The following is a 26,440-nucleotide window of genomic DNA, read 5'->3' as shown; positions in this document are numbered from 1 at the left end:
TTGTTTTCCCGGCTAAAAAATAATGTTCAGACATAATTATTAAGAAATAAATACATACACTTCACAAGCTAATTCCCACGTTTAATCAGTGACATGTAGATGATATCCAAGTCTTATTACATCTTGTGCTAGATTTTTATTATTTACATTTTATTTCTTCTTTCTTTTCATTATAATTATTTCCTGCTTATATATATATATATATATATATATATATATATATATATATATATATATATACTTTTTTTCACCAAACACTTTTGTACATCTCCTAAAAAGGCTCATCAAGTAAGTGAAGTTTATTTGTGACAACATGTTGAGGTAGTTTTGCTGAAGAGAACTATACGTGAATGAAGAAAAAAAGCATGTATTTCTGAAAACTAGTAATTGCTGTGTTTGGTTTGACGCGGCCAGACATTCGTCCCATGCCAAGTGTGATTGACAAGGCCAGGGTGACACGTTCATTGTTTGTTTATATATGTATAGCATGTTCAGTCATTGATTAAGTCTCTTTAATTACCTGTCTGCTTAAATATGCGTATGTATATCACGTTCTACTGAAGCCTTTGAAACAGTATGGGATTATAAGCAACGCACTTCGCTCTCTCCAACGGCGTCCACCTAATGGACGATAGGGTTTGTAGATCGGTTATTGATCTGTGTGCGATTATGTGTAACAAGCTCTGTCCAAACCGAGAACAACCTCGGTAGTTGTCGTCTGTTTCCGACGGCTGTTTACCCGGGGCGGGGGGGGGGGCGTCTATAGTTACAAGATGGCGGCCTAACTACTGGTGTTCAACTATTTACTTGGTGACATACAGTTCTGGCTTAACGCTATCGTTAGCGGGGTGCTGCTGTTTGTAACCGGCACGTCAGGCCTGCTGTGGATAACCGGGACAACAAAAGGGACAGTCAGTAAATATCACCGCTGACATTTCAGATATAAACACTGTATACTTAAGAGGTGGTCATTTAAACCAATAGCACAATCGTCAAGCGCTGGACAAGGCACCAGTACCGCCAACGAGCAACCATCTTTTTAGTGTATGAGTTGTAAAACGAGTGGTTGAGATATTAGAACGGGCCTTTACCATGGGATGTCAGGAAAGTAAAACCGTTCGTGTTCAGCCATTCAGCCCGGGGAATACGAGGGATACCAGGAACCACAGCGGCAAGATAGATCTCACAAAATCCGGCGAAGATGGGGACTTGTTCGTGACAGATAAGTCCATGATTCTACAGAAGCGAAAACGTAAATCCAAATCTGGCAGGTCTTTGGGGTCTAGGGACGGTCTAGACCCGACCCTAGAAGGATCAGACCGTGGGGGATCGGCCAGTTCCAAAGGCTCTCATGACAGTCAGGACTCGGGACTGGGGCTTGCCGAAGACTACTCTTTTGTGATTACGGAGAACTCCCACCCTGATGCCGTCAGAGAAGTAGAGAACAGCTTCCAAGAAAGAGATTTAGGTAAGGACAAAATTGGCAACTTTTCAGGGAAACGATACTTCGAAATGATTATTCCATTATTCAAGCGTACGTTTAAGCAGAATCTAATCATATCTGAACTTGTGAGGAAATAACGGTTGTAAGAAACATTGAGGATCATTCCAAGGTATTGAAAGCAAGAGGAACCGCGGCACACCATGTGATATGCAGAGGAGTTATTCAAACACTAGAAACCAAATCAGTTTTATACCCAGTATAATTCTGTTAATGTAAATTTATATTGCTTAAATTGAGGGGCATATCTGTCAAGCAAGCATATATGTGAGCGTAGCCTACATACCTCCGACACACATTCACCTGTGCAGTACTTTACAACGAAGAAGCCCATCGGGTCTCGGATCGCTATGTGTAGCTAGGGTAGGATATGATAGATAGGTCCATGTGCAGACAATGCAGCTCAGAAGAGAATATATTCATGAATATTTACAGATGAATATATACTAGTATTGATTTTCGCTGCAATTATCAGTGCTATTTTGCCACATTCGCAAGCCATCAACATGCCCTTTATATGTACAAATTAATGTAATTAACAAATACAAGACCTGCGTGTTATGTTGAAACCGGAAGCGATTAAGAAGCACATTGTGATCCAACTTTGATGAAGAAATGTTTGCTGAAGTGTAACATATGCCCATAAAGTATTTTCTGTTTATTCTTGTAATATAAATATAAAAAACGTCTTATATGGGAATGGGTCTACATGGAAAATGTGTTTACCATGTAAACCTGTTTTCGGGATTATTTGCGCTGTTATAGTGATAAGACTTACGGATATTAGTGTATGGGTGTATATATGCAATATAGCTGCGTTGTCCACTAAGCCCCCTTGAGGACACGGCGGGGACCCGCGGGGTAGACGGATTAAGAGATTAACTAACCATTAATACCAACTGTGGGTCCGTTTCGTCTCTCAACCATGAAGTAAATGTTGACTGGATTTAAGGCAAATGGCCTTATACAGTGACAAATAATTTGTCAAAGTCATGCACGGTTTCCCTTTTTTATATGGCATTTAATCTGACCTCAGTTTGCGGGGGTTGGGTGTGGGGGCAATCAGATATTCAGTTATTCAGTTATTCAGTACAGTCCTCTTGTTGGGATAAGAGGCGAATAACTTAACTCGGCGATTAGAGTTAACATACTGCGCCCCCCCCCCCTCCAACTTTTCTCCCACCACGACCTTTATTCGTGCAAGCACTGACATCCCAAAGACGGCTTCGCGTGCTAAATGAATCAAGACAAATTGAACTGGAATTAAGAATTGCACCTACACCCAGATACCCATATACATTAACCTGGTTGTCCACCATCCCTTTACAATTACAATGTGGCTCCTCATACTTGCCCCAACCGAAAATTCTACTAAAAATCAACCAAACAATCAACGGCCAAACCATCAGCTAAACAATCACCTAACTATTCACCTCTTTTTAACTCACAGAGCTGAGCGTGGTTGGTGTCGCCTGCCCCAGACGTCAAAGTGCCCGAGCTAAGCGACACGAGGAGCTGGTCATTATTCAAGCTTTGAGGGAGGAAGGCTTGATATCACTACCCAAGTCATCGGCCGCCGGGGGTCTCAGTTTTGAAGTGGTCATGGACAAACCGGAAGACGCCACTCGAAGACCCCCGGCACGTCTAGCCAAGTTAGAGAAGAGGAAGAAGAAGAAGAAGGTGTTGACAGAAGAACAGATCAAAGAGAAACTGGAGAGAGCGGAACGAAGGAGAAAGGTAGGAAAAACAGTTAGATTTTACCGACACATATATGTATGTGTTCAAAATCTTGTGATAACGCTGAAAACCTTTACGTTATACACTACGAAGAGTTCATTGTGACTCATTATTTCGGCATTTGTTTTTGCCATCCTCAGAATTATAATGAGTTTCGAAGGTTTAGGCAAATTTCCATTATTCAAAAATAATGATTCAAATTAAAAGTATCTATTTTCAGGCAACAGTATGTAATTAATATCCCCAAATATATGGTGTGTGTATTTTCTCAAGATTTCACATAAATTGGTTGAGATGTATAACAAGTATACATAGTGAAAACATAACTAGCTTCTTTAGTGGCATATTAACCCGTACAATAGCCAATCAGCGTCAGTTTTGCTACTCATGAAGCCAAATTCACGCTATATAGTTTGTACTATCAGAAGGCCACAAGCCATAATATATTCGAATGGAAAATACACCAAACTGTATTGAGATGGTTTGTGGCGTTGGGACAAACTGGAGTGAGCACTCATATATTGCAGTTTGCTTGTACTGCAAGTTACAGCATAGGCATTCTTTTCCTTGTTTTCAAACTTCCTTGAGTGAAAACCTTCAACGCCTGACGTTAGGTCGTAAACTACCATGGAGTATTTATTCTTTTATCACCCCATTCAGCCGATCATCACCGGTTCGGTGTTCATGCAGCTACGACTGTATAGAGTAATATTATGATTGGTTTAATGTAAGGTATAGATGCTTGACCAGTATTGTAAAGCATCCTTTACACAGTTTCTGAATCATGATTATGTCTTATTTTCTGCATGTGAAACAGGAACGGGAACAATCCAAACTGGAGAAGATTCGTGAATGGGAGAGCAAACATGAGAATATGACTGCGGCAGAGGGTCCTCAGGCTAAGAAAGAGATGCTGGAAAGTCAAGTGCATCAAAAAATGGACCAAGTCACAGACAAACGAGAAAAACGGTTGCAAGAAGTTCAAGAGAAAATGCGAAAGAAGGCAGAGCACGCGGAACGAGTGCGTCAGCGAAAACTAGCAGCGGCGTTAGCGGCTAAGGGATCGGCGGAAACTGGAGAAGGCTTTGACAACGACAACGTCGTACAAGTTGAACCAGTCTCACAGCCGAGTTTGTGAAATTTGCTACAGGAGCAAAACAGAAGAACGTTGATAGGACAATTTGCCGATTTCATGCATTGAATTATTTTCGATATTTTGAGTACTGTGATAATGGTGATAGGAGATGTGATTGATAGGAGTGACTTCACATAGCGATGTTTTGTTGGCAGCAAAGAAAATATTTGTGTGGGAAAAGGGCAAATGCGGGAACCCAGTGAAGGGATGGGTTTAACAGCCTTCCATCGCTGAAGACGTGTGGTTGACGATAAGACAGATGTGAGAAACCAGTGAATCAAAAGAGGACTTTCACATATCCGTACTTCTAGCGAACCATTATTTCGCTTTCTGTTTGATTTTAAATACGTTTCTGAATGGTTTGCAGGAAGTCTACGGATGTTGCTATTGTGAAATGGTGCATTGCTATTATAGAAGAAACAGAACAATCGGTGTTTAATCGAACCGATGATTAAAAGTCATGTGGCTTTCCACATAATATTGTGGCTACATATTTATAGAACATATAAATGTAACCGAAATGAGCAAACGAACCAGTACCTCACATTCTCCTAATGGTTTCGCGCCAGCAGAAATCGAAACGTTTTAACAGGTGCATGCTTTGAGTTCATTAAGTATTAGGCCGATGATCACGGCCACTGTATATTTCAATTGTATTTAGACTTGGAGTTTGGATATAAATAATATCAGTATTATTAAATTGATGCATATAGAAAATTGAAGTGGTGGGGTTTATATATATATATATATATATATATATATATATATATATATATATATAACCCTTGAATAATGTAAGTATTTGTCATTCGCTTCCAATGGATAGCAGTCTATATGTATATATATAGGAATACATGTATTCAATCAAGAATATGTTTTTGTTTTTTTTTAACCCATGGCCGAGTGTTGAGCGAGCTAGCTAAACTGTTGTGGGGTCATAACTGCCAAGAGTCACTCTGACTTCGCGATCACGTCTGCATTGTGGCTTTGGACTGGAGTCACTGATTGGATTGGGGGTCATGTATGCATGGCGGATTTGGCCCGGAGTCCCTGGTTGGATCGAGATCATGTATGCATGATCCCTTTGGCCCGGAGTCACTGGTTGGATTTGAGTTCAGGTATGCATGGCGGATTTGGCCCGGAGTCCCTGGTTGGATCGAGATCATGTATGCATGATGCCTTTGGCCCGGAGTCACTGGTTGGATTTGAGTTCAGGTATGCATGGCGGATTTGGCCCGGAGTCCCTGGTTGGAGTTAGATCATGTATGCATGATGCCTTTGGCCCGGAGTCACTGGTTGGATTTGGGGTCAGGTATGCATGGTGGATTTGACCTGGAGTCCCTGGTTGGAGTTAGGTCATGTATGCATGATGCCTTTGGCCCGGAGTCACTGGTTGGTTGGATTGGGGTCAGGTATGCATGGTGGATTTGACCCGGAGTTCCTGGTTGGATTTGGGGTAACGTATGCATGGTTGTTTTGGCCCAGAGTTACTGGTTGGATTGGGGGTCATGTATGCGCGGTGGCATGGGTATGGCGCAAGAACGAGGGTGCAGTATAAATAAAAATAGGGTCAAATTTAACACCTTAGGACAGATAACTTTTTCACTTCCTCTTTCGTCTCGTGAACACTTATAAGTATGTCAACAATGATCGAAACGCCAAATCGGTTATGCATGTTGTCGGACAGCACTGGTAACTCATAGCGTTAGGTCTATTTATTAAAATCTGTCGCAGCTTGTCATTAAGCCTGATCGATCTAGTATGCCGATGTTCAAATCTGGCCCCTCGTGTATATATTTGTATATTAATCATTCGTATGCCAATCGTCCACCACAATGGACGTTCCCGGTCAGTAATCGCACGCGCCAATTTCCAACACAACGTTCATCACAACGACCAAAACAATATAAGAAAGTAAATGAAGTAGGAAATTAGGACAAAGCAGTTTTCGGTCAAGCCGAATTTGATCAGAACCCATATCGGTGGCATTCAAGCTTTCGTAATAAACAGCATGTGCCTAAGTTTCACTTGACCACAGCCTATAATATGTCCATCGTAGCTATTTTATTGGATATGGATTATGGATATATCGCCCATGCCGTCAGCCATCAACGTGTGTCGTCGGTTATGTCTATAGACAATCATGTATGTCGACGTCCAAATTTGGTTCAACGCGTTTAAAAACTGGATCATGGCATGCCCCTGGCTGGTTCGCTCTTGATGTCAAATTGCACTAACCATTGTACATTGTCAATGAAGCCCGGGGCATCATTTACGTTGTTATTCAAATCTTACACATCACGCTTACGTTTACGAAGTCCGGTACGTCATATGTGTCGACATTCAGGCCTTACACATTACGTATACGTTATCAGTGAAGCCCGGCACATCATGTGTGTCGACATTTAGGCCTATACCTTACACATACGTTATCAATGAAGGCCGGCACATCATGTGTGTCGACATTTAAATCTTACACATACGTTATCAGTGAAGCCCAGCACATCATGTGTATTAACATTTAAATCTTACACATCACGTATACGATATCAGTGAAGCCTGGCGCATCATATTATAAGTCTCGACACTTCAAATCTCACACATCACGTACGCGATGAGGCAAGCCTGGGGCATCATATGTGTCGACATTCAAATCTTACCCATCACGTTTACTTTATCAGTGAAGTCCGGTGCGTCATATGTGTCGACACTTCAAATCTCACACATCACGTATGCGATCAGGGAAGCCTGAGGCATCATATGTGTCGACATTCAAATCTTACACATTGCGTATCCATCAGTCAAGTCAAGCCTAGCCTCCCTTGTATAAAAAAAAAACGGCATGAAATGATTAGATGGCTCTTTGTGCAAAATTCTGCCTTCCATGTGGGGAAGTTATTTAGGCATTTACTTGTTCGCATAAGTGAAATACTTCAAGCAGACCATTAAACTTCCAATCGCATTAAAATGAAGTAATAGCTCGCATTCCGAGTTGTATATTGAATACATTTGTTTATGGTAGACTTCTTCTTTTACGTTTTGTCCACAGAAATTAAACAATGAATAATTTATGTGAACGGGATCTTCCACTTACAAAGTGGCAGTTGGTTTGAAAGGTAGTGGAAACCGGAGTTTCAGGAACAACCCCAGGTCTTTGGCAAGTTACTGACATAATTTGTTATGTGTGAACTAAATCTAGGTACTACAAGTACGTGATCTACACTAAACTCCATGTAAACCAAAGTCAACGGGCATACAACCGGAAGGTAGTCATGGTTTGGAAATATCGGACAGGGACTGAACTAGTGCAATGTATGTTTTGGCAGTTTTCCGCCGTACTCAAGAACATTTCACTTATACGACGGCGGCTAGCATTATGGTGGGAGGAAACCGGAGAGCCCAGAACTATCCGCAGGTTGCGAGAAGACCTTGTTAGGTATGACCATGCTGTCCTGATAATTGAACACAATGAAATTGAAAAACACAATGAGTTTAAAAGAAGTAAAGGCAAAACTTATATGGTTTGCAACGGCCTAAAGTTGTTATTGCGGTATACATAAGGTTGAATACAGAATGACACTGTCAAATCTAGGGGCCACTGGGCCAAGTTGTTTCTGCAACACACACGCTATTTGTTCGGTTAGAAAATAATTGCCGCTGTGTAAAATTAACAAATGATAACACATATATGTCTAACATGGCAAACTTTAAGACTGTTTGGCATAACTTCTTTGCGTACCATATCTACATCGCATAGAGCTTAAATCATAAACATCCTAAACCAATGTTACGTAACTTCTATTGATTCAAAAGCAACCCTATAGTAGACTTGTAAACTTTGATGACTGGGTTGCCTGTCACACACCATGAGAGAAAATGGGGGGGGGGGGGAGGGGAGGGGAAGGACATCAACTGATATGCAAGGTTTAATTTCTTTCTCGCCACCTGGGATACTTGAGGAGACAAACTCAACTCAGTGGATTAAAGGTAAAGGTGTAGATATCAACTGATACATAAGATCACACAGACCTTGAATGCTTTTGATTTTCAGACAAGTTGAAGATTATTTTAATACACAGAGTTATGAGATGGCCCACACAAATGCCCACATAATAGCCACAGGAAGCTATCATGTAAAATAACCTTTTCTTTTTGCCCTTTCCCCTTTGGTAGGTTCCTTGCCGAGAGATGTCTTACCTCAGTGTCACTAAGACTGATGGAAACAGCATTTCAAACCACCAAATACAATACCACAATGGATTGCGTAGATGTATGCATAAGCCTACTAAAACATACAAAGACGAAAACAATAGAATAAATACATGTACAGGTTGAAGGTATCTCCAGTGTCAATAATAAAACATTGCAAATTAAAATATGACAAAATAATAGATATAAGTTCCAGTATATACAAAATTTGATATTGATATCTGAATGTGATAATGGTCATTCTGGGTACCAGTACTAAGGACAATATTTACAAAACTTATCAAGCTAGGCACAAAATTGTGTACAGACCCTCTCTTATATAAAGTACTCTAAAACTGAGGTAAAAATCTGCAAGAATAAAACGTAGTCAATCATTAGCAAGCTGGTGGACATTTACTGCTTCAGAACATATGATTTCCTTAAAGATACATCTCAAGGGTATATTTTCACAATAGCTGTGGAAGTCATTATGATTCATGTATACTGATATCGATAACATTTTCCTTTACATATATCATTATAATCTGACCAAATCTTAAATGCACATTTCACAGAATTTGTAATTTGTCATATTTAGTAGCAGCCCTACAATATATGAAGTGAAACCAAGTGAATAATAACACTGTGTTCCAATTCAATGCATGAAAATCGTCACATGCCAGGGCAAGGAATTTCTTTGTTTATCCATAAAATATCTTTTATATAAAGCAAATTCTGTTTTCCATGACCTAATTTCTTCAATAAGATCACCACCAGATGGCATCTGTTAATTCTTGACGCAATATCCCAGCAGAAGGTTAGAAACAGAAGTGGGCATTAGTTCAAAAGATCAGCTGTCCATCATTAGAAAGATAACACCCGCTCACATCGGACACTTTACACACTCTTTTATCACAAATATTTCGTGTTGTAATTCCAGTTTTCTACAAATAAACATACAGAGCTAATATCCATACTGTTTTTGTTTTGGTCCAAACACTTATAGCCTGTAACTTTATAATGTCAGAAGTCCACAAACCCACTACTGGATGTGCCATATGATCATGACAGCACTGTATGTGATCAAGGGCAGCATCAAATGTACCGTATCCTTTTTTTTTTTGTTCAAATCATTAAACACAAGAAAAAAGCAACAACAAAAAGTATGTTACTAAACATACCCGTACCAAAATCAGATTCTGACAGATGTAATTTTGTAGATTACAGTTCATGTTTTTCTTTTCTTTTTTTTTTCTGTTTGTTTTCCGGTGAGGGTAGCTCTACCAAATATAGACCTATACATCTATACATAATTCATGTTATGTTTTTATGTACAATACACTGGATTGTGTCCCTCTCTTATATTTGTCATGGGCATCACTTTCAGTTTTGCAATCATCATTTTGACAATGTCCGTTGTGTCTTGCGTTTCTTGGTTGCATGTTTCACTTCAGTTTCATTTATCTGGAAAGTGAAGAGCAGATGTGCACCACCATCGCAAGAGTTTGGTGAATACATCTGGAGGTCAGTGGGAGGTGTCTCCAGAGGTCAGTGGGAGGTGTCTCCAAAGGTCATTGGGAGGAGTCTCCAAAGGTCAGTGGGAGGAGCCTCTGGAGGTCACTGCTTAGCTTGAGGCCAGATAATGATAGCAATTACAGCAACAATAATGACTACAATTGTGATTATGATGCACAGCCTTCTTCGGGATTTTTTCTGTGAAAGGAAAAAGGAATAGAGAGTTATAGTTCTATTTAAATAAGAATGTAACATACATTAACGATGTAAGTATGGCTTGCCTTGCACATGCTACAATTTCGAAAGAAAATTTCTGTCTGCAAATTAAGTCATTCAATTTATGAGTAACAAAAGGCTCAAAACAAGAATACAAAATACATTACAAAAACTTGCCTTGAATGGCTGAATTACAGGCACCAATATATTGTTTTGATATCTAATGCATTATACATCTGTTATACAAGCATTTACTTTCTCTTCTTACTTTCCACCATGTCATTCATTTCAAAGTAAAACTGACAAACCTTATTTTTAATCAAAATCATAAACATCATCAAACAGTACTCCAAAAACAATGACAGGTTCCAACTAAGATTCTTGTAGAAAATACAAACAGTAATCAATGATAAGTCAAAAAAAAAAAAAGCAGTTCACACAACTTCTTAACATAAATATAGCCAAAATATGAAAGTAGGCCGTCTCAGTTCCAATTTTCTCCTATTTGCCCTATCCCTCCCATGTAATTTTGTCAGAATAGGATGTCTCACACACACTGAGTTACCCCCCTGGCTAAACCTATGCTCCTCACATTACCTTTACTGTCACAATCATTACATAAAGACTGATGCAGACGAAAGCCAAATGCTCAGCTAGTGACCACGAGTAACTAAACCTTCATTGTGTGCGCGCAGGTTTAGTGAGGTTTTGATTTGCAAGACAGGGAGTCCAGTTTCTGGCCTGTTTGATATTTTCAGGCAGGCGAGAGAAAAACCTCACCGTGTGCGAGGAACATAAACCCCCAGCTCAGCCACATACACAGACCAATGGAAATGCGCAAATAAATCATGTGACTTTTCCCCATGGTTTGTTCAAAATTGCGTCCAAAATGACTGATCTATCAGCGGATTCACTCATTTTCTTCGATAAGAATTGTGTAAACGATGATGTTGCTGTTTTAACAATAAAATTAGGAGTACACTCCACTCTACAACATCATCCAAGTCTGCCATATTTCCTCTGATAAGCCATGTAAGGGGTCATATGACTGGTCACATGACCTGCTTCACCCCTAAGCTAAATGTACATCATCTGCATTTAGCTTTTTGACTGAGAAAACGATCTCACCTGGTCAATTGCTGAGCACTTAAGTAACATGGCTCTGTGACATTTCCTTTTATACTCAGGCAACAAGAATTCAAAACTGAAGTCAACTGATACTTTTTGTTGATTTTGATTCTGCAAGTGAAGTCCCCTACCTTTATCCATAGTAATACATTTGAAGCAATATATCAGCTACGAATTAGGTCAGAACAGTTGCAACATGCACTAAAAAAGTCACACTCTTGCATTATTCTTTTAAACTATGATATGAATTAAGTTTCAAAATATTCTTACTTGTGTTACCAAAACAAATTTTGAACAGCTTTTCCTGTGCATAAAGGTTTTGGAAGATAATAATTCAGTTCTGCTTTTGCATGAAGAATGAATGAATGAATGATTGATTATGGCTTAACACCACAGCAGAAATTTTTCAGCCATATTGTGACCAGCAAAAGTTTAAAACAGGAGCCAGTGAATGGTTTTCAATACAATGAAAACACCAAATATAAAACAAAAACAGACGAACATGTTTAAACCAAGTTAAAAGGAACCAAACCTGAGTTAAAACCCCCCAAAACGTAACATTTTCATAACATATCACCTAGAAAATCACATGTATAGAGAATTTATCTGTATATATCAACAAAACTATATTTTATTATATAGATCTATAGTCTTTAAATATTTAACGACAGCATCGCCAGCATGGCATGAGTGAGTGAGTGCTTGGGGTTTAGCGTCGTACAAAACAATTTTTCAGTCATATGACGACGAAGGAATCATTAGGGTGCATGTACGGGTAATGTGCCTCCTTGTTCCAGGACGGATTTCCACTGCTCTTTTATCTAGTGCTGCTTCACTGAGACGCCTTACCAAAGGCAAGTAAGTTGCCCCGCCCAAGCCATTATACTGATAGAGGTAAACCAGTCATTGCACTATCCCCTGAACGCCAAGTGAGGAAGTTACAACTTCCTCTTTTTAAGGTCTTAGGTGGGACTCGACCCAGGATTGACCTACTGCTCCCAAAGCGGATGCTCCACCTACTTGCCAGCATTGCTGTCAAATAAATGGAATATAGAGTCGACTGTGTCGTATCTTTGCCCAACATGATGAAAGTCTGCACAGCCAACAAGGATATGTTTGATGTTACATTGAGCACTTTTGCATGAAGAAGGAATGTCAATCTTGTAACCCTAAGGCTAGCCTGCTGACTTTACTGCCCACTCTACAACACTGTGAGTCACAGTTTATCAAGCTTAAAACTGCAGTCTTTGGTCATGGTAAGATTCTTCTACTCCTCGGGTTACAGAATACACTTTATTTTGTGCAGGGATTGGGGGAAAACAAAATAAATAAACAGAAGCCCACGTACATGATTTTGGAACTGCAATCGCTATGATAATTCCAATAACGATAAGCACAACAACGACGATAATGAGAATGCAGCATTTCTTCCGGCGTGCCTTGGACTGTAATAAACCAACAACAACAAAATACCAATGATGTCAAACTCCACAGGAACTAAAACAACTCATAATCTCCACAAAAACCTAAAAACAAAACATAATGTAAAAGTACGTGTATAAAACAATCAGGTGTCTATACCATGACAGAAAATACATTTGTTACAGGTTAAATGTAGAATGATATACAAAAACTGTGCATTAATGTGCTCAGTCAACAGAACTAAATGCATGCAATATAACTCACGGATGCAAATTGCAAAAATTGTAATAAATATATACTTTTTATGTAAGATTCATGGACTTTTATTTACATCCATCAGCTTCTGAAATAAGTCTTTTCTCTGACTTTCTTAAACATTTGTACAATTTATGAATAAACTTGGCAAGTCACTGACAACAGTTGTAACTGATTATACAGTGTACTGTAATAGAAAGTACAACAGCAAAAGCATGCAGTTAGAGGCTGCGTCAAGCTGCAAGTAAAGATATGCAAGACATGTGTACAGGACATGCATGGAGAAGGTCGTGCACTGTACATCACCACAAATGGTAGCTTGTATGGCATAATTTATATTGTCTAGACTATGATGGTTTGTTTGACCAAGCTAACTTTACCAGATAATTCTTCTTGGAAATGAGAGATAGTTTGTCTGTTAAGGTTTTAAGGTCAATGATAGTGAAATTATGTAACAAGGCTAGTTTTGATAACCAAGAAACGACAGATTGTGTAACAAGGCTAGTTTTGATCACCAAGAAACGACAGATTGTGTAACAAGGCTAGTTTTGATCAACTGGAAATGATAGATTGTGTTATTATGCTAGTTTTTATAATCTGGAAATGATAGATTGTGAAACAATGCTGGTTTTGATCACCAAGAAATGTTAGAATCGATCATCTGGAAAAGACAGACTGTAAAAAGGCTATTATGTGTAACTTGTTATCCTCCAAACACAAATCTGCTTGAAGAAACGAAACAAGACAAAATGAAACTGGCAATCATAGATTTAGTCAGAATTTGAAATCAGGCTGTATCATTTTACATTTTTCTCTTTTGTCAAAAGAGTGCCTCAAGGACAATGACCCTTAGCTAAACCAGCTCACAAGTGCCTCAACACGAATAACTGTCCTCTGTGGCCAACTCACAGTTTTAGATTTGTAGCATTTTGTGAAGCAAGGGCTTCACATATGTTTTCAGATGTCTATTCAAACATATTCTAAAGGTATTCTTCTGTGCAGACCTATAAAATTGTAGTTCCAAAATCAAAATAAAAATGTGCAAAATTTGCCATGAAAATTCCTCTTTCATATGCGAAAAGGTCAAGGAAATAGGGTGAGTGAGTGTTTGGAGTTTAACGTCAAACTTAACAATTTTTCAGTCATATGACAATGAGGTGGTCCTTAGAGCGCATGTAATGCGCCTTATAGCAGGGCAGATTTCCACCACTCTTTCATCTAGTGCTGCTTCACTGAGACGACTCAATGAGGACAATTAAGCAAGTTAAAGGTCATGTGTGGCCCGGATTGATCCTGGATGTAACGCCCCTGAAGCGAACACTCTGCCAACTGAGCTATTGGGGCCAGTAAAAGAAATAGGGTACTGTGACAGTTCAATGCTGGTTTACTTTTGTTTTAACCTAGATGGCAGAAATACAATGTCCAGTAAATGTTGTACAGGTAAACTTTGGTCCATGCACGACTGTCGTTTACTTTCGTCTGGTCACATTTGGTGGCAAGATGACGGAAGAGTGTGATTAGCCACTGTTGGTGGTAGGTGCATAGACTGCTCAGTGAAGTGTGAGCTTGTTTATTACATCTGTGAACTGTCAATGTAATCCCAGACCACCCCTGATGCCCTCCCATGGCACCCAGTCAAGAAGAACAACAATCAGCGCAATGAATCATGGGATACACTTATCAAATCTGAGGGCAAAAGGTCATAAACTGTATGTTCAAATTTCTTTCTCCAAACATCACAAGGAACAAGAGTGTTCCATTATTTGACAAAACACATGGTATCTTCCAATCAAAACCAGTGCTAGGTGACAAACCACACCTTATCATCCAATAAAAACCAGTGTCAGGTGACAAACCACACCATATCATCCAATCAAAACCAGTGTTAGGTGACAAATCATGCCATATGATCCAATCAAAAGCTGTGTATCAAAAATGCAATCAAAGTGTATGTGAAGTATGAACATAAGCCATACCGCACCAAACAAGAACACCATTGAACAAACCACTCCACATCATCCAACCCAAAAAGTCTTAACAGGAACAATGGGCTTCAAGCAAGACCATCAGAAATCTCTTTCACTGAAATATGGTTTACAGGTTACATGAAATGTATACTACTTTTTTTTTTTGATACAAACTTAGTGCTTATCCTGACATATAAAGGTAGGTCTACAAAAAAGACATGTTCTTTGGCGAAGGAGGGTGGGGTGGGGGGGGACTTTAAACTACAATCCTCCTAATAATATGAAGTAAGTATCCTGTAGTTGGGACGTCAACAGTGAAAGCTGACTAAACAGCTGTGTGGGGCTTAGCTGGGAAAATTCATCACTGACTTCATTTCTGAAAATTTCACGCCATTAATGGAAAATATGCACAAAATGGAGGGGTAATTGTGAGACATAAAATACACACCAAAAATTGAAAACTTTTGAGTTACATTTATGGATCACTTTCCTACATTGACATAATCTTCAATATAAGTTTAAATCCAAGGAAACATCTCACGATTCTTGCTTCCGTACAACAAATGTGCCAAGCTGACATGTATCATTTCAATAAGGTGATGTTAATCTATGTGTGTAAGGCTCACTCTACTTCAAATGTTGTTAAAATTATTACCATCTACTGTCTGCAACAGTGGTTCATTCTCTGCCCTAGGATATCTTAGACTAAAGGTTATCTTAATGTAACAAGTCTCAACTGTTGTTTAATTGTAAAAATCCCTTTTCTGTACTATTTAAAAATGATGCTTTGTGGATGTAGAGTGAAGAAGCACAAATTAAAATCCTAAAATGGATGGTTCAATGTCAAGTTTGTTGTGCAAGCTGTCAATAAATACGACGATAACACAAACTATCACAAGGTGGGTATGAACCTGGGAACAGACAGACAGACAGTGATTACCTGGTACTGTCGAGCTGATGACAACTGTTGTGTTCCTTCCTGTACACTGAGGTGAGCACTCTCCACGTTAGCTTCTATGCTGTCTACAAGGATAGGGCCAAGTGCAGGCGAGTTATGAGCAAGGGTTACATGGAGGAGGCCTATGTAAACCTCTTTATGGTTGATGCATGTGTAGGGAAATATGGGAATAAACAGGGGAAGGGGGTGATAAAAGGGGAAAAGGGGGTGATATGGGGGGGTAATGGGTTGTAGGACGGGGGGAAAGACCAGGTAACTTCTGCTTGCTCTGCCATCACCTGGAGAGTCACCATCTTCCATTATGGCAAAATGCCTTAGACTCCACTCTGATTGATTTCAACAACAAAAGTTATTTTCATGGGTTTAGTTTTGTCAAGCTGCAGTTCCTTACAGAAATAACAATAATGTCTGACTCCTATGTGAAAATGCTGTCAGGCCAGTGTTCAAACATCAAGAATGTATATAAGCGCTATCCATCTATTAGTAAGCACTATCTACCTCAGTGCTATTTAGCTAAGGGCTGATAAGCAACTTATCAAAATTCTAAAAAAAAAAAAAAAAACTTCAAAACTTAAGTGGCCCTATAAGATGGGTGCAGCAATTAAAATCAAGCAAAAATTGGTCATTTGAAAAATGCCAAACTCAGAAAAACAGTATTGTAAAATGTAATACTGGCAGACTGGTTAATGGTAACAATTTTATTTAGCAAACTCAACTTATTTTGGCTTTTAATGATAAAGAGTTTCATTTTTAATTGTTTTTTTTTATTGTTTTACTCTCTCCCCCCTGTTATTGTTAGCTGGTGTTAGCCTTCCACCATGTTCAGATAGTAAAGCTCAGGTCACAGTGTTACAAAGTACACCCCGATGAGTGTGCAGTAAGCATGGTAACATGATCCCTACAGTTGGAATGGTTGTACCAGCAGCATGCAGACGGCCTAGGACCAGAAAGGATATACCCATGGCCACACCAAATGTACTCTGTGTTTCACTTATTTGAAGAAGAAAAGATAAAAATCACAAAGTTCCAGAAAAGCTCAAGAATTAGAACTGTAGTGTTGACCTTACTGCCAACAACTCAATACATGATACTGGTAAATAGGAAATGCTTAAAAACCGATGAAAGTACCAGCAATTTCATTAGTACTGTAATCCTTCAACCATCTATGCATGTTTGCAAAGTGTTTATTCAGGCATATTCTCAAGTCTTGAAACTGGCAAATCCAATCAATATACTTTTGTCTCCAAAATCAAATTACAAATGTGCATAAATTGCACCGAAAGTTGCTGTTTCATATGTGAAAAGGTTGAGGAATTAGGGAATGTTTTGTATTTATTAAGTATTTTTGTTAAAGTTACCATTAATTTTCAAAAGCAGAACAGAAACACAGAGTGGAATAAGACTGACCCCAACGGAGATGGCAGAGCACAGCAATACAAATACCTGCCTGTGTAAACAGGAAATCCCAACATAGGTGAGTTTGGTAGACAAGCTGCAGAGTATTAAGCCATTAGAGTACGAGCAGTTGTCTCCCCTTCTTGGAGGAAAAACCAACCTGATATTCTTTAGCTTTTTGCAGCTGACTGGTACCTTGCTGGACTGATATCTGAGTCTGTTCTACATTAGCTTCAATGCTGTCTGCAATTAGAACATGTTAATCTCTTTCCCCACATCAAAACAGTCTTGGAACAACACATTTAACTCCCTTGGATAAAACATCTTCAAATTTAAATAGATTCTACTTGTAAACTCTAGAAAAGTTCATGTCATAATATTTAACATCAATTTAGCAGACACAAACATATTTACTTGCGACTGAAAGTTTACTCTGTTCATGTGAATGGTTAAACAAAAACTAGATACTTACCTATTACCTCCCCTTGTTCGTGGACCAGCATGCCAAGGTCTTTAAATATTGTGTTCACATCCATGATATCACTCTACAAAGAGGAGAAAAATGGCTACAAATTCACCTTCTAACCGGAATTATAGTATGTTAGACAAGAGAGCAGTCTACACAACATCTATACAATGTGAGTGTAAACTCAACCTAGTTTTAGGATATTAATTTCCTAAGATATTAATTTTTTATTTATCTGAACGTTGTTGAACACCATACTCAAGAATTCTTCAAATGTCTGAAGACTATCAGTTTTATGAGCATAGTGGAAACAGGGCAACCTTGAGGGAAAACCATCAAGCTTTGGCAAGTTACTGACAAACTTTCTTAGTTGTGACACACAGGTACACACACATAATTCATATAATTGGTGGAGGACAACTGGTCCTCAACAAACAAACATTTACTATATTAATAAATAACGAGGCTGAAAGTCAAGGAAATCCACAAAGTCCCTATCCATCAACGGTGCTGCCACATGACGTAGTGAAAATTCTACTAGAAGAGATGTTAGCCTGACCTCTAGCTTTTTGATGGCATCTTCTCTCTCTCTGATCAGTTCTAAGTCCACATCCTCTTCCATCTGTAACACCTGTTTGGTCTGGGAATACCTGCTCAATGACAACCGATCCATTCAATATTTGGAAAATACATCCTGAAAAGGGGCAGATTTATTGCAAAAGCCCAAAAGAAAATATGAGACAACAAGTATTGTAGCAGCCCAGAGAAAATATGCCAATGTCTTTGCCAAATTTAAGGCGTGCTATCACACCTCCACAACTAATGTACTCCTGGAACAAAGTCTACGTGTGTTAGTAAGACATTCCTCACAAAGTCAAAAGTCTGAAGAGAATTAATTTAAGCTTGCAAATCACACTCCTGGTCTTTTGCAAAGTATGTGATGAGCACATACCTGCCCAAAAACAAAGAGAAAGGGATATGAACAGTGGCATTCGTACACTGCTTCGTGAGGCATACTTGTACCCAGCACCCAACCCCACCTCTGTAGATACATTTATTTATTTATTTGATGGTGTCTTATGGTGTACTCAAGAACATTTCACTTATATGATGTTCGAAAAGATTTCTATATTATTTACACTCATTATTTTGAGTGTCTAAAGTCTATTAAAACTTACCATTAGACTGATCTTAAGGCAGTTCATGAGGGATAATTTCACAGAAAGTGACTACGTGCAGAAAACTGATGCCATTTGGACACCCTGTTTTCAGCACTCTTAACATGGGAGAGACAGTAGAAAATGAAATCTGGACACTCTGTTACAAGAAAATGGTTTCTAAAAAAGATGTTTGGAAAGCCTCTTTCATAATTCTGGTTAACCCCCTGGTCCCAAATACCCACCATACAAAAATTATTTTCAAATGTCCTTTTCCTCATTAAAGAAAAATTTTAAAATATATTGAAATTCATATTTATAATTAACTTTTCAAAGTCTTTATTCTACAATTTAAATAATTTTCATGTTTTCTTCACCTTTAATGCATTCATGAAAATATAATTACATCTAAAAGTCCTGACTTCACCATCTTTTCACATTGCTTAGAGATCTGTACAAAAGGCTTTACTTAAATACCTTCTTTAAATTTCAGAAAATCAGAGAATTTTGTGGCTAGTTATCCTGACATTCCATTCACTGGCCTGCCATGGGGCATTTAATATCTCTTACTTAGATTGGTGGATTCTTTTTCACACCTTCCATGGTTTCCATCAGAAGTGGACAAAATTTTACTTACCCAACAAGCTGGTCATCACTCTTCCGCTCATCATCATCAAATCCAAATGGGGACTGAAATATCAAGATTATAACGTCAAAGCCAGTGGGGACTGACACATGATTACAACATGTAAGCCAAATGGGGACAGAGATATTATTACAGCATGTTAGACAAATGGGGACAGAGATATTATTACAACATGTAAGCCAAAAGGGGGACAGAGATATTATTACAGCATGTAAGCCAAATGGGGACTGACACATGATTATACCATGTAAGAACTGATACATTATTACAACATGTAAGCCAAATGGGGACAGAGATATTATTACAGCATGTTAGACAAATGGGGACAGAGATATTATTACAACATGTAAGCCAAAAGGGGGACAGAGATATTATTACAGCATGTAAGCCAAATGGGGACTGACACATGATTATACCATGTAAGAACTGATACATTATTACAACGTGTAAGCCAAATGGGGACAGAGATATTATTACAGCATGTTAGACAAATGGGGACAGAGATATTATTACAACATGTAAGCCAAATGGGGACAGAGATATTATTACAGCATGTTAGACAAATGGGGACAGAGATATTATTACAACATGTAAGCCAAAAGGGGGACAGAGATATTATTACAGCATGTAAGCCAAATGGGGACTGACACATGATTATACCATGTAAGAACTGATATATTATTACAACATGTAAGCCAAATGGGGACAGAGATATGATTACAACATGTAAGCCAAATGGGGAATGACACATGATTACAACATGTAATGGAGACTGACAAGTAAAGATTAAAACATCAAAGCTAAATGGGGGACGAAACATAAAGAATGTAACATTTAAGACAAATGAGGGCTGCCACATGAAGATTGTAACATTAAAGATGAATGAGGACTTTCACATGAAGATTGCAAAATTAAAGACGAATGAGGACTGACACATAAAGATTGTAACATTAAAGATATGCTATTAATGCATAAATCTGTAGACGTGTTCAAATGTTTTGACTGACTTGATAGGGGATTCCATATCACATTTACAAAGAATTTACTTTGTGAAGAAAAAGTAAATTAGTGAAGCAAAGAAAAATCTTTGTCTTTTATTAGTAGAGCTGTAATATGTAACAAAGTAAATAAATGCTTGAATGAAGCCTGGCCATGGTTTGCGAGCTGTAAATGAATTTCAGACCTTGACTGGTGCTTTATACCATACTTAGGAATTTCAAGTACTGTTTTCCTTAAATTTAACATTACACCATGTCCCATCTACAAAGGAATTGTTTATTTCACTGTTGTTATGTTATATTAGCTTGTATAAGCTTATTATTATTAATTCTGTAAATGTGGTCAAGTTACCTTGTGTAAGAAACAAGCCTAGCTATGAGGAAAACAACACTACACATTCTTCTGAAGGGCCTGATTACAGATGTGAGAACCCATTAGTATTCATATTGCAGTCAAACAGATGCAGATTACGATAATTTATGCCTACATGTATGATACATTACAGACCATCGAGACAACCCAGAAGTCCTCTCAGTTCTAGTTTTTTGCTTGTGTATTTTTCTTACCTTTTAACTTAAAAGTATGCTAGAGTTAGTGTCATCACAGATGTCACAAAGTTTCATGTGCAATAAGACCAGAATGTTTCATGTGTAATAAAACCAGCATGTTTCATGTGCAATAAGACCAGCATGTTTCATGTGTAAATAAGACCAGCATGTTTCATGTGCAATAAGACCAGCATGTTTCATGTTCAATAAGACCAGCATGTTTCACGTGTAATAAGACCAGCATGTTTCATGTGCAATAAGACCAGCGTGTTTCATGTGTAATAAGACCAGAATGTTTCATGTGTAACAAGTCCAGCATGTTTCATGTGCAATAAGATAAGCATGTTTCATGTGTAACAAGACCAGCATGTTTCATGTGCAATAAGACCAGCATGTTTCATGTGCAATAAGACAGCATGTTTCATGTGCAATAAGACCAGCATGTTTCATGTGCAATAAGACCAGCATGTTTCATGTGCAATAAGACCAGCATGTTTCATGTGTAATAAGACCAGAATGTTTCATGTGTAACAAGTCCAGCATGTTTCATGTGCAATAAGAACAGCATGTTTCATGTGCAATAAGATAAGCATGTTTCATGTGCAATAAGACCAGCATGTTTCGTGTGCAATAAGACCAGCATGTTTCATGTGTAATAAGACCAGCATGTTTTATGTGTAATAAGACCAGAATGTTTCATGTGTAACAAGTCCAGCATGTTTCATGTGCAATAAGACCAGCATGTTTCATGTGCAATAAGACCAGCATGTTTCGTGTGCAATAAGACCAGCATGTTTCATGTGTAATAAGACCAGCATGTTTCATGTGCAATAAGACCAGCATGTTTCATGTGCAATAAGACCAGCATGTTTCATGTTCACTCTAACCTGCTATCTGGCATATTAAGATGATCATCAAATGAAAACCTAACAAACTCTGGACTTGAACTCACTACTGACCTTATTTAAGCCGGAGTTTGCTCTGGCTCGGGAGATGCTGGCTTTCTCTTTCTCTGCTGCAGTTCTCTGTACTGTTTGAAAGTTCTTCAGAGCATTGCTAAATTCATCTGTTAGCCTCTCCTTCAGCATTTTTCTCTGCCTCTGAAAACCAAAGAGATGTTGATACAAAAACTATAAAACGCAGTATAAATAAAGGAAGAGAAATGTAGGTAATCACAAGCCTACCTTAATCAGTCTACTGTTACAGGCACTGATACCGTAGTGGTGGTCTACCAAATCTGCACACTTATAAGATCTTATAAGAACACTACACATTCTTCCACTTTTACAAAGACCACTTCAAAGCAGGTCTTTATTTCTTTCAATTTATATTTGATTTGATTGGAGTTTCAAGCTGTACAGAAGAATAATGCTTTGTCGTGGGACTTCCTCGGGTCTGCCTATCTTCCCCTCCCACCATAATACTGGCCACTGTCATATGAGATGAAACATTCTTGAGCACAGTATAAAACACAAGGGCACAGAGGGCCCCTATATACATGTATATCTTTCAATTAGACACAGAAGAAATACCTACATATATTCATATGTACAGAATTTGCTCAAGAAATATAGACAAATGATCATCTCTTTTAGACCCAGCAAATATGATGGTGACAACTGATTACAGTCTACAACATCCCTCATCACCAATCCTGAAGTCTGCGACTGTCCACAAAAGACGCAGCATAGATCTGACTAAGTCCCTTGACCCGTGGCCTTTTCCCCTGAGCCCCGCACTCACCTGTTCTGAGGAGTTGGGTGGGTTAGGCAGGTGCATCAGTTCCTTCAGATCTCTGTTGGCGTCCTTTGCTAACTGGTTTGTGTAGTGGGTTGTCTGGTGCCTGGAGAAAGAAAACACGAAGACATACCTTCAGGCTTCATTTTGTCTTACATCTGCATGTAAATGAGTTTTGTTCACCTACGTTACAATACATGGTTTTCATGGTTATTTTATGAGAGCATAGCCCTAGTTATTTCTTCCATTGAAGTTTTATAAATACTCAAGAATATTTCACACAAAAAGGCTACTTAAGTGTACCTCTAATACACATGTACGATGGCACATGTATAAAAAATCATACTGATGTCAGAGCTTTTATATGTTAGTAACACACAGTACCACTGGAGAACAAAGTCTTAGACCATTAATTGGTTTAGGTAACTGCTAAGGTTGTATATACATGTCAAATTTCATGGGCTGAGTCTACCTGATGTCTGCTCTGCCAAAAACTGAAGACATCACAACACTATTGAGTAATATCACTTTGTTGTAGTAACAATGCGCCTCTAAACCCTCTATCTCTCTGGTCTGTCCACACTGCTTCAGTTACACTTTCACTTTCTGGTAACATGCTGGCTTCCTCTCTGGCCATAATCGGGAAGTTCTTCAAGCAACCTGCGGATGGTTTTAGTTTTCCCCTGGGCTCTGCCAGGTTCCATCCCACCATAATGATGACCGCCGCTGTACAATGAAATATTCTTGAGTACGACGTAGAACACCAATCAAATATATCAAGTAAACTTTTGGGTAACTCGGAAATTGGCTTTGTGGTGTAACCAGACCTTTCCTATCTCTTGATGCAATAGGCAACAGCTGAAACGTGTAGGACTATTTACTGAGGACATCTGAACCTTTTCATCAATAGAACTTAGGCATATCATGGAGCAGATCTTGAAAACAACAAATTCCTATCGCTGACTTATAATCAGGATATTTTAATGTTCACCTACATTCTTTCCCTAAACTGGTCCGAATCTGCCGTGGTACCGATCTGTCCCACCATCCTCTGCAGCTGGGAGACTAAGATACAACAATAAAACACAGTCAATTCAGTGTCAAATTGGCATTTCACTCCATAATCAATCTCTCGCCATAAAGAATAATATTTGATAAAATTACTAGTCATGGCATTTTTACATGAATTAAAACTGTGTCATTCAGACACATTCAATTACTGTATGATGCTGAGTTCATATGAACTATTTGTTTTTCAATTCCCACATGTGCGCACAATGAATGAAAATTCATTCTAAATCTCTGATGATGAGAAGGTGCAGGAAGCCGTTCCACAGGAATGAACCATAGAAAACACAGCTTGGGCCTGAAAACATCTAGGACGAAATGTTACTCATTCCAGCATTTACAAAAGAACTTACCATTTTGTGTTATCTTTTGAATGGTTTGGCTGACAGTTTGTGACAAGCGGGAAAACTCATTTTCTCTGGCTGAAAAATGAATAGTAAGGATTGGGTTTACTAAGACAGGTATTCAGTAATTTACCGTAATATCCACCTCCCGCTATTGTGCTCTACATATGTGCAAATCCTGAACTCAATACATGCAGTACTTTTTCAGATACCACCTATAACATTTAATTTTATTTAACACTGATTCAAATACACAAACACCAAGTCATGAATTCAGTAATTTACAGCATTTAATAAGTACATATTGAATTAACGATGGAATATCCAGGAATCCCCCTTGTGTCATAATACACCTACCTAATGTGTACACATAAACACACAGAGTGAAGAAAAAAATAAACCCATGAAAAATTTTCTGACAGCATTTTCGATAACAAGGAAGTACAGTATCATTAATCTTACACTGGCCTGAGAATCCTCCTGACTGGTAGGAGGAATACCCTCCGTCTAGCTCTCCTCTCCCATACGATGCCATGATTACAGCAGTCACTCAGAGCACGTATCTCTTCTATCGCCACAGTCAACAGTCAGATGCTTCAAGTGATCAAGTTGTGTTCACCTGACAATTAGCTGCAAAAGAAAATTTTTTAACAATGTATCTCATTTTAATCGTATGCTTTGTAAAGAATTTCACTGAAAGCTTCTGTTCTTCAATAATGCTCACGAATACAACCTAAGAAGCATACTGACACCAGGTATCTCACCCAGTGCCAGTCAAACCAAACTTCTGGGACTGGTGTTGCATCCAAGTTGACAGGAGCACAACAAGCCAAATAAGCTGAATCAGCATTTCAGGCGTCTTGTGAGTCCACGCAGGTTTGGATGAGATAGAGTCGGGGTTCTCGAAAACTAATTCATCTGAAGGGCGTGATTTTATGACTTGCTAGAGTGAATATACATCTTGCATTATCCCATCTGTCGTCCCAATGGTGTCACCAATAGATATCATAAAATCACGCCTTGAGCTGTGTTAGTTTGCAAGAGTCCCCACCTTAACTTACCTAAATCTCTGCATAAACAAATGCCATACAAATATGTTTTCACCTGGGCGCTTGGACTGAAGATCTGCTTTTAGCCTGCCCGGCAGACATGTACTTTCTCCAAACTATTACCAGCACGTGGAAGTCAATTATCTACCTGTACCGGTACCTACATGTCCAATTTTTAGTGAAGAGATAGGCTATATTCCTTTTCATTATAGTTATTTCTAATGAAACGTACCTGCTTTCATAAACTATAAATAAGGTTCAGCGTTAATAATTCACCACAAATAAATACAGAGTTATAGGTGTCACAACAGCAGGTGTGTGACTCATTACAATTTACAGAATCGAATGGATATGTCGTTGTTGTATCTAGGCCCCGTCTGGCTTAATGGGGTGCAAAAGACATTCGTATTACCAATATACACATTACAATGCTCACATCATTGTTAGTTTCCTGGAAATCTCTATAAAACCCAGGGGATGAATAACCTATGGCCAGGCAAAACGTAAGGGGAAGGTGATAAAAAATGGGTGGTGAAGTACGTGCTGTGCTGTTCTTACTTACGTTTCAAAACGAAAATATTCCAGCAAAATCTGTACCCTTCAGTTATGACAACCTACCCGATACTTCACCAGACTACTCTAAGCTTATTCCTTACACTCGCTGGTTGATATCCCATAAAATAAGTCAGAAACCAGGCCATTTCCGCAAGCAAAATATCATAACTGTATACTTACCGAGCTGACATCGACCATCAACGAATACGTGACGTCATGTGTAACACAAGGGAGATAACTTTATTCGTCACTTTTTCATAGGCGCTTTCAATTTTAAATTATTAAAAATAATTAACGATTTAACTTTAAGAGTAATTCAAGAATACCTCTCCATGTGTTTGACATTTTTTGTCCAGACACTTTCACAAATAATGTACGTCATATTCTCACTGAAATAACTTTCTTTCATCTTTCTCCTTTTTTTTGTCATAACTCTTTTCGGTCTACTCATCAT

General features: G+C 38.5%; 2 protein-coding genes across 5 annotated transcripts; one reads left to right on the top strand and one right to left on the bottom strand.

Annotated features, from left to right (window-relative positions):
- Positions 1 to 906: 906 nt before the first annotated feature.
- On the top strand, positions 907 to 5,036 carry LOC135471741 (uncharacterized). The gene is made up of 3 exons (XM_064751066.1): positions 907 to 1,468; positions 2,952 to 3,238; positions 4,056 to 5,036. The coding sequence occupies exons 1-3, from the start codon at positions 1,093 to 1,095 to the stop codon at positions 4,374 to 4,376; spliced, it is 984 nt and encodes a 327-aa protein (XP_064607136.1). The 5' UTR covers positions 907 to 1,092; the 3' UTR covers positions 4,377 to 5,036.
- Positions 5,037 to 7,898: 2,862 nt separating this feature from the next.
- On the bottom strand, positions 7,899 to 26,185 carry LOC135470288 (syntaxin-7-like). Of its 4 annotated transcripts, none has more exons than XM_064749137.1 (12): positions 26,167 to 26,185; positions 24,845 to 25,012; positions 24,392 to 24,460; positions 23,966 to 24,035; positions 22,977 to 23,076; positions 22,193 to 22,333; positions 19,678 to 19,730; positions 18,443 to 18,533; positions 17,890 to 17,962; positions 17,578 to 17,660; positions 12,769 to 12,865; positions 7,899 to 10,274 (listed from the first exon to the last, which is right to left on the bottom strand). In XM_064749137.1, coding segments are annotated over exons 2-12 (852 nt in total). In that variant the 5' UTR covers positions 24,918 to 25,012; positions 26,167 to 26,185; the 3' UTR covers positions 7,899 to 10,272. The 4 variants fall into 4 exon arrangements, with proteins under 4 accessions (XP_064605207.1, XP_064605206.1, XP_064605208.1 ...); XM_064749136.1 differs by lacking the exon at positions 26,167 to 26,185 and adding an exon at positions 25,994 to 26,128; XM_064749138.1 differs by lacking the exons at positions 17,578 to 17,660; positions 26,167 to 26,185 and adding exons at positions 16,005 to 16,087; positions 25,994 to 26,128.
- Positions 26,186 to 26,440: the final 255 nt, after the last annotated feature.

This window comes from Liolophura sinensis, chromosome 7, assembly GCF_032854445.1.
Source record: "Liolophura sinensis isolate JHLJ2023 chromosome 7, CUHK_Ljap_v2, whole genome shotgun sequence".
NCBI lineage: Eukaryota > Metazoa > Mollusca > Polyplacophora > Chitonida > Chitonidae > Liolophura > Liolophura sinensis.
Note: the sequence above shows the minus strand (reverse complement) of the source record. Positions and strands in the feature narration are given on the sequence as shown.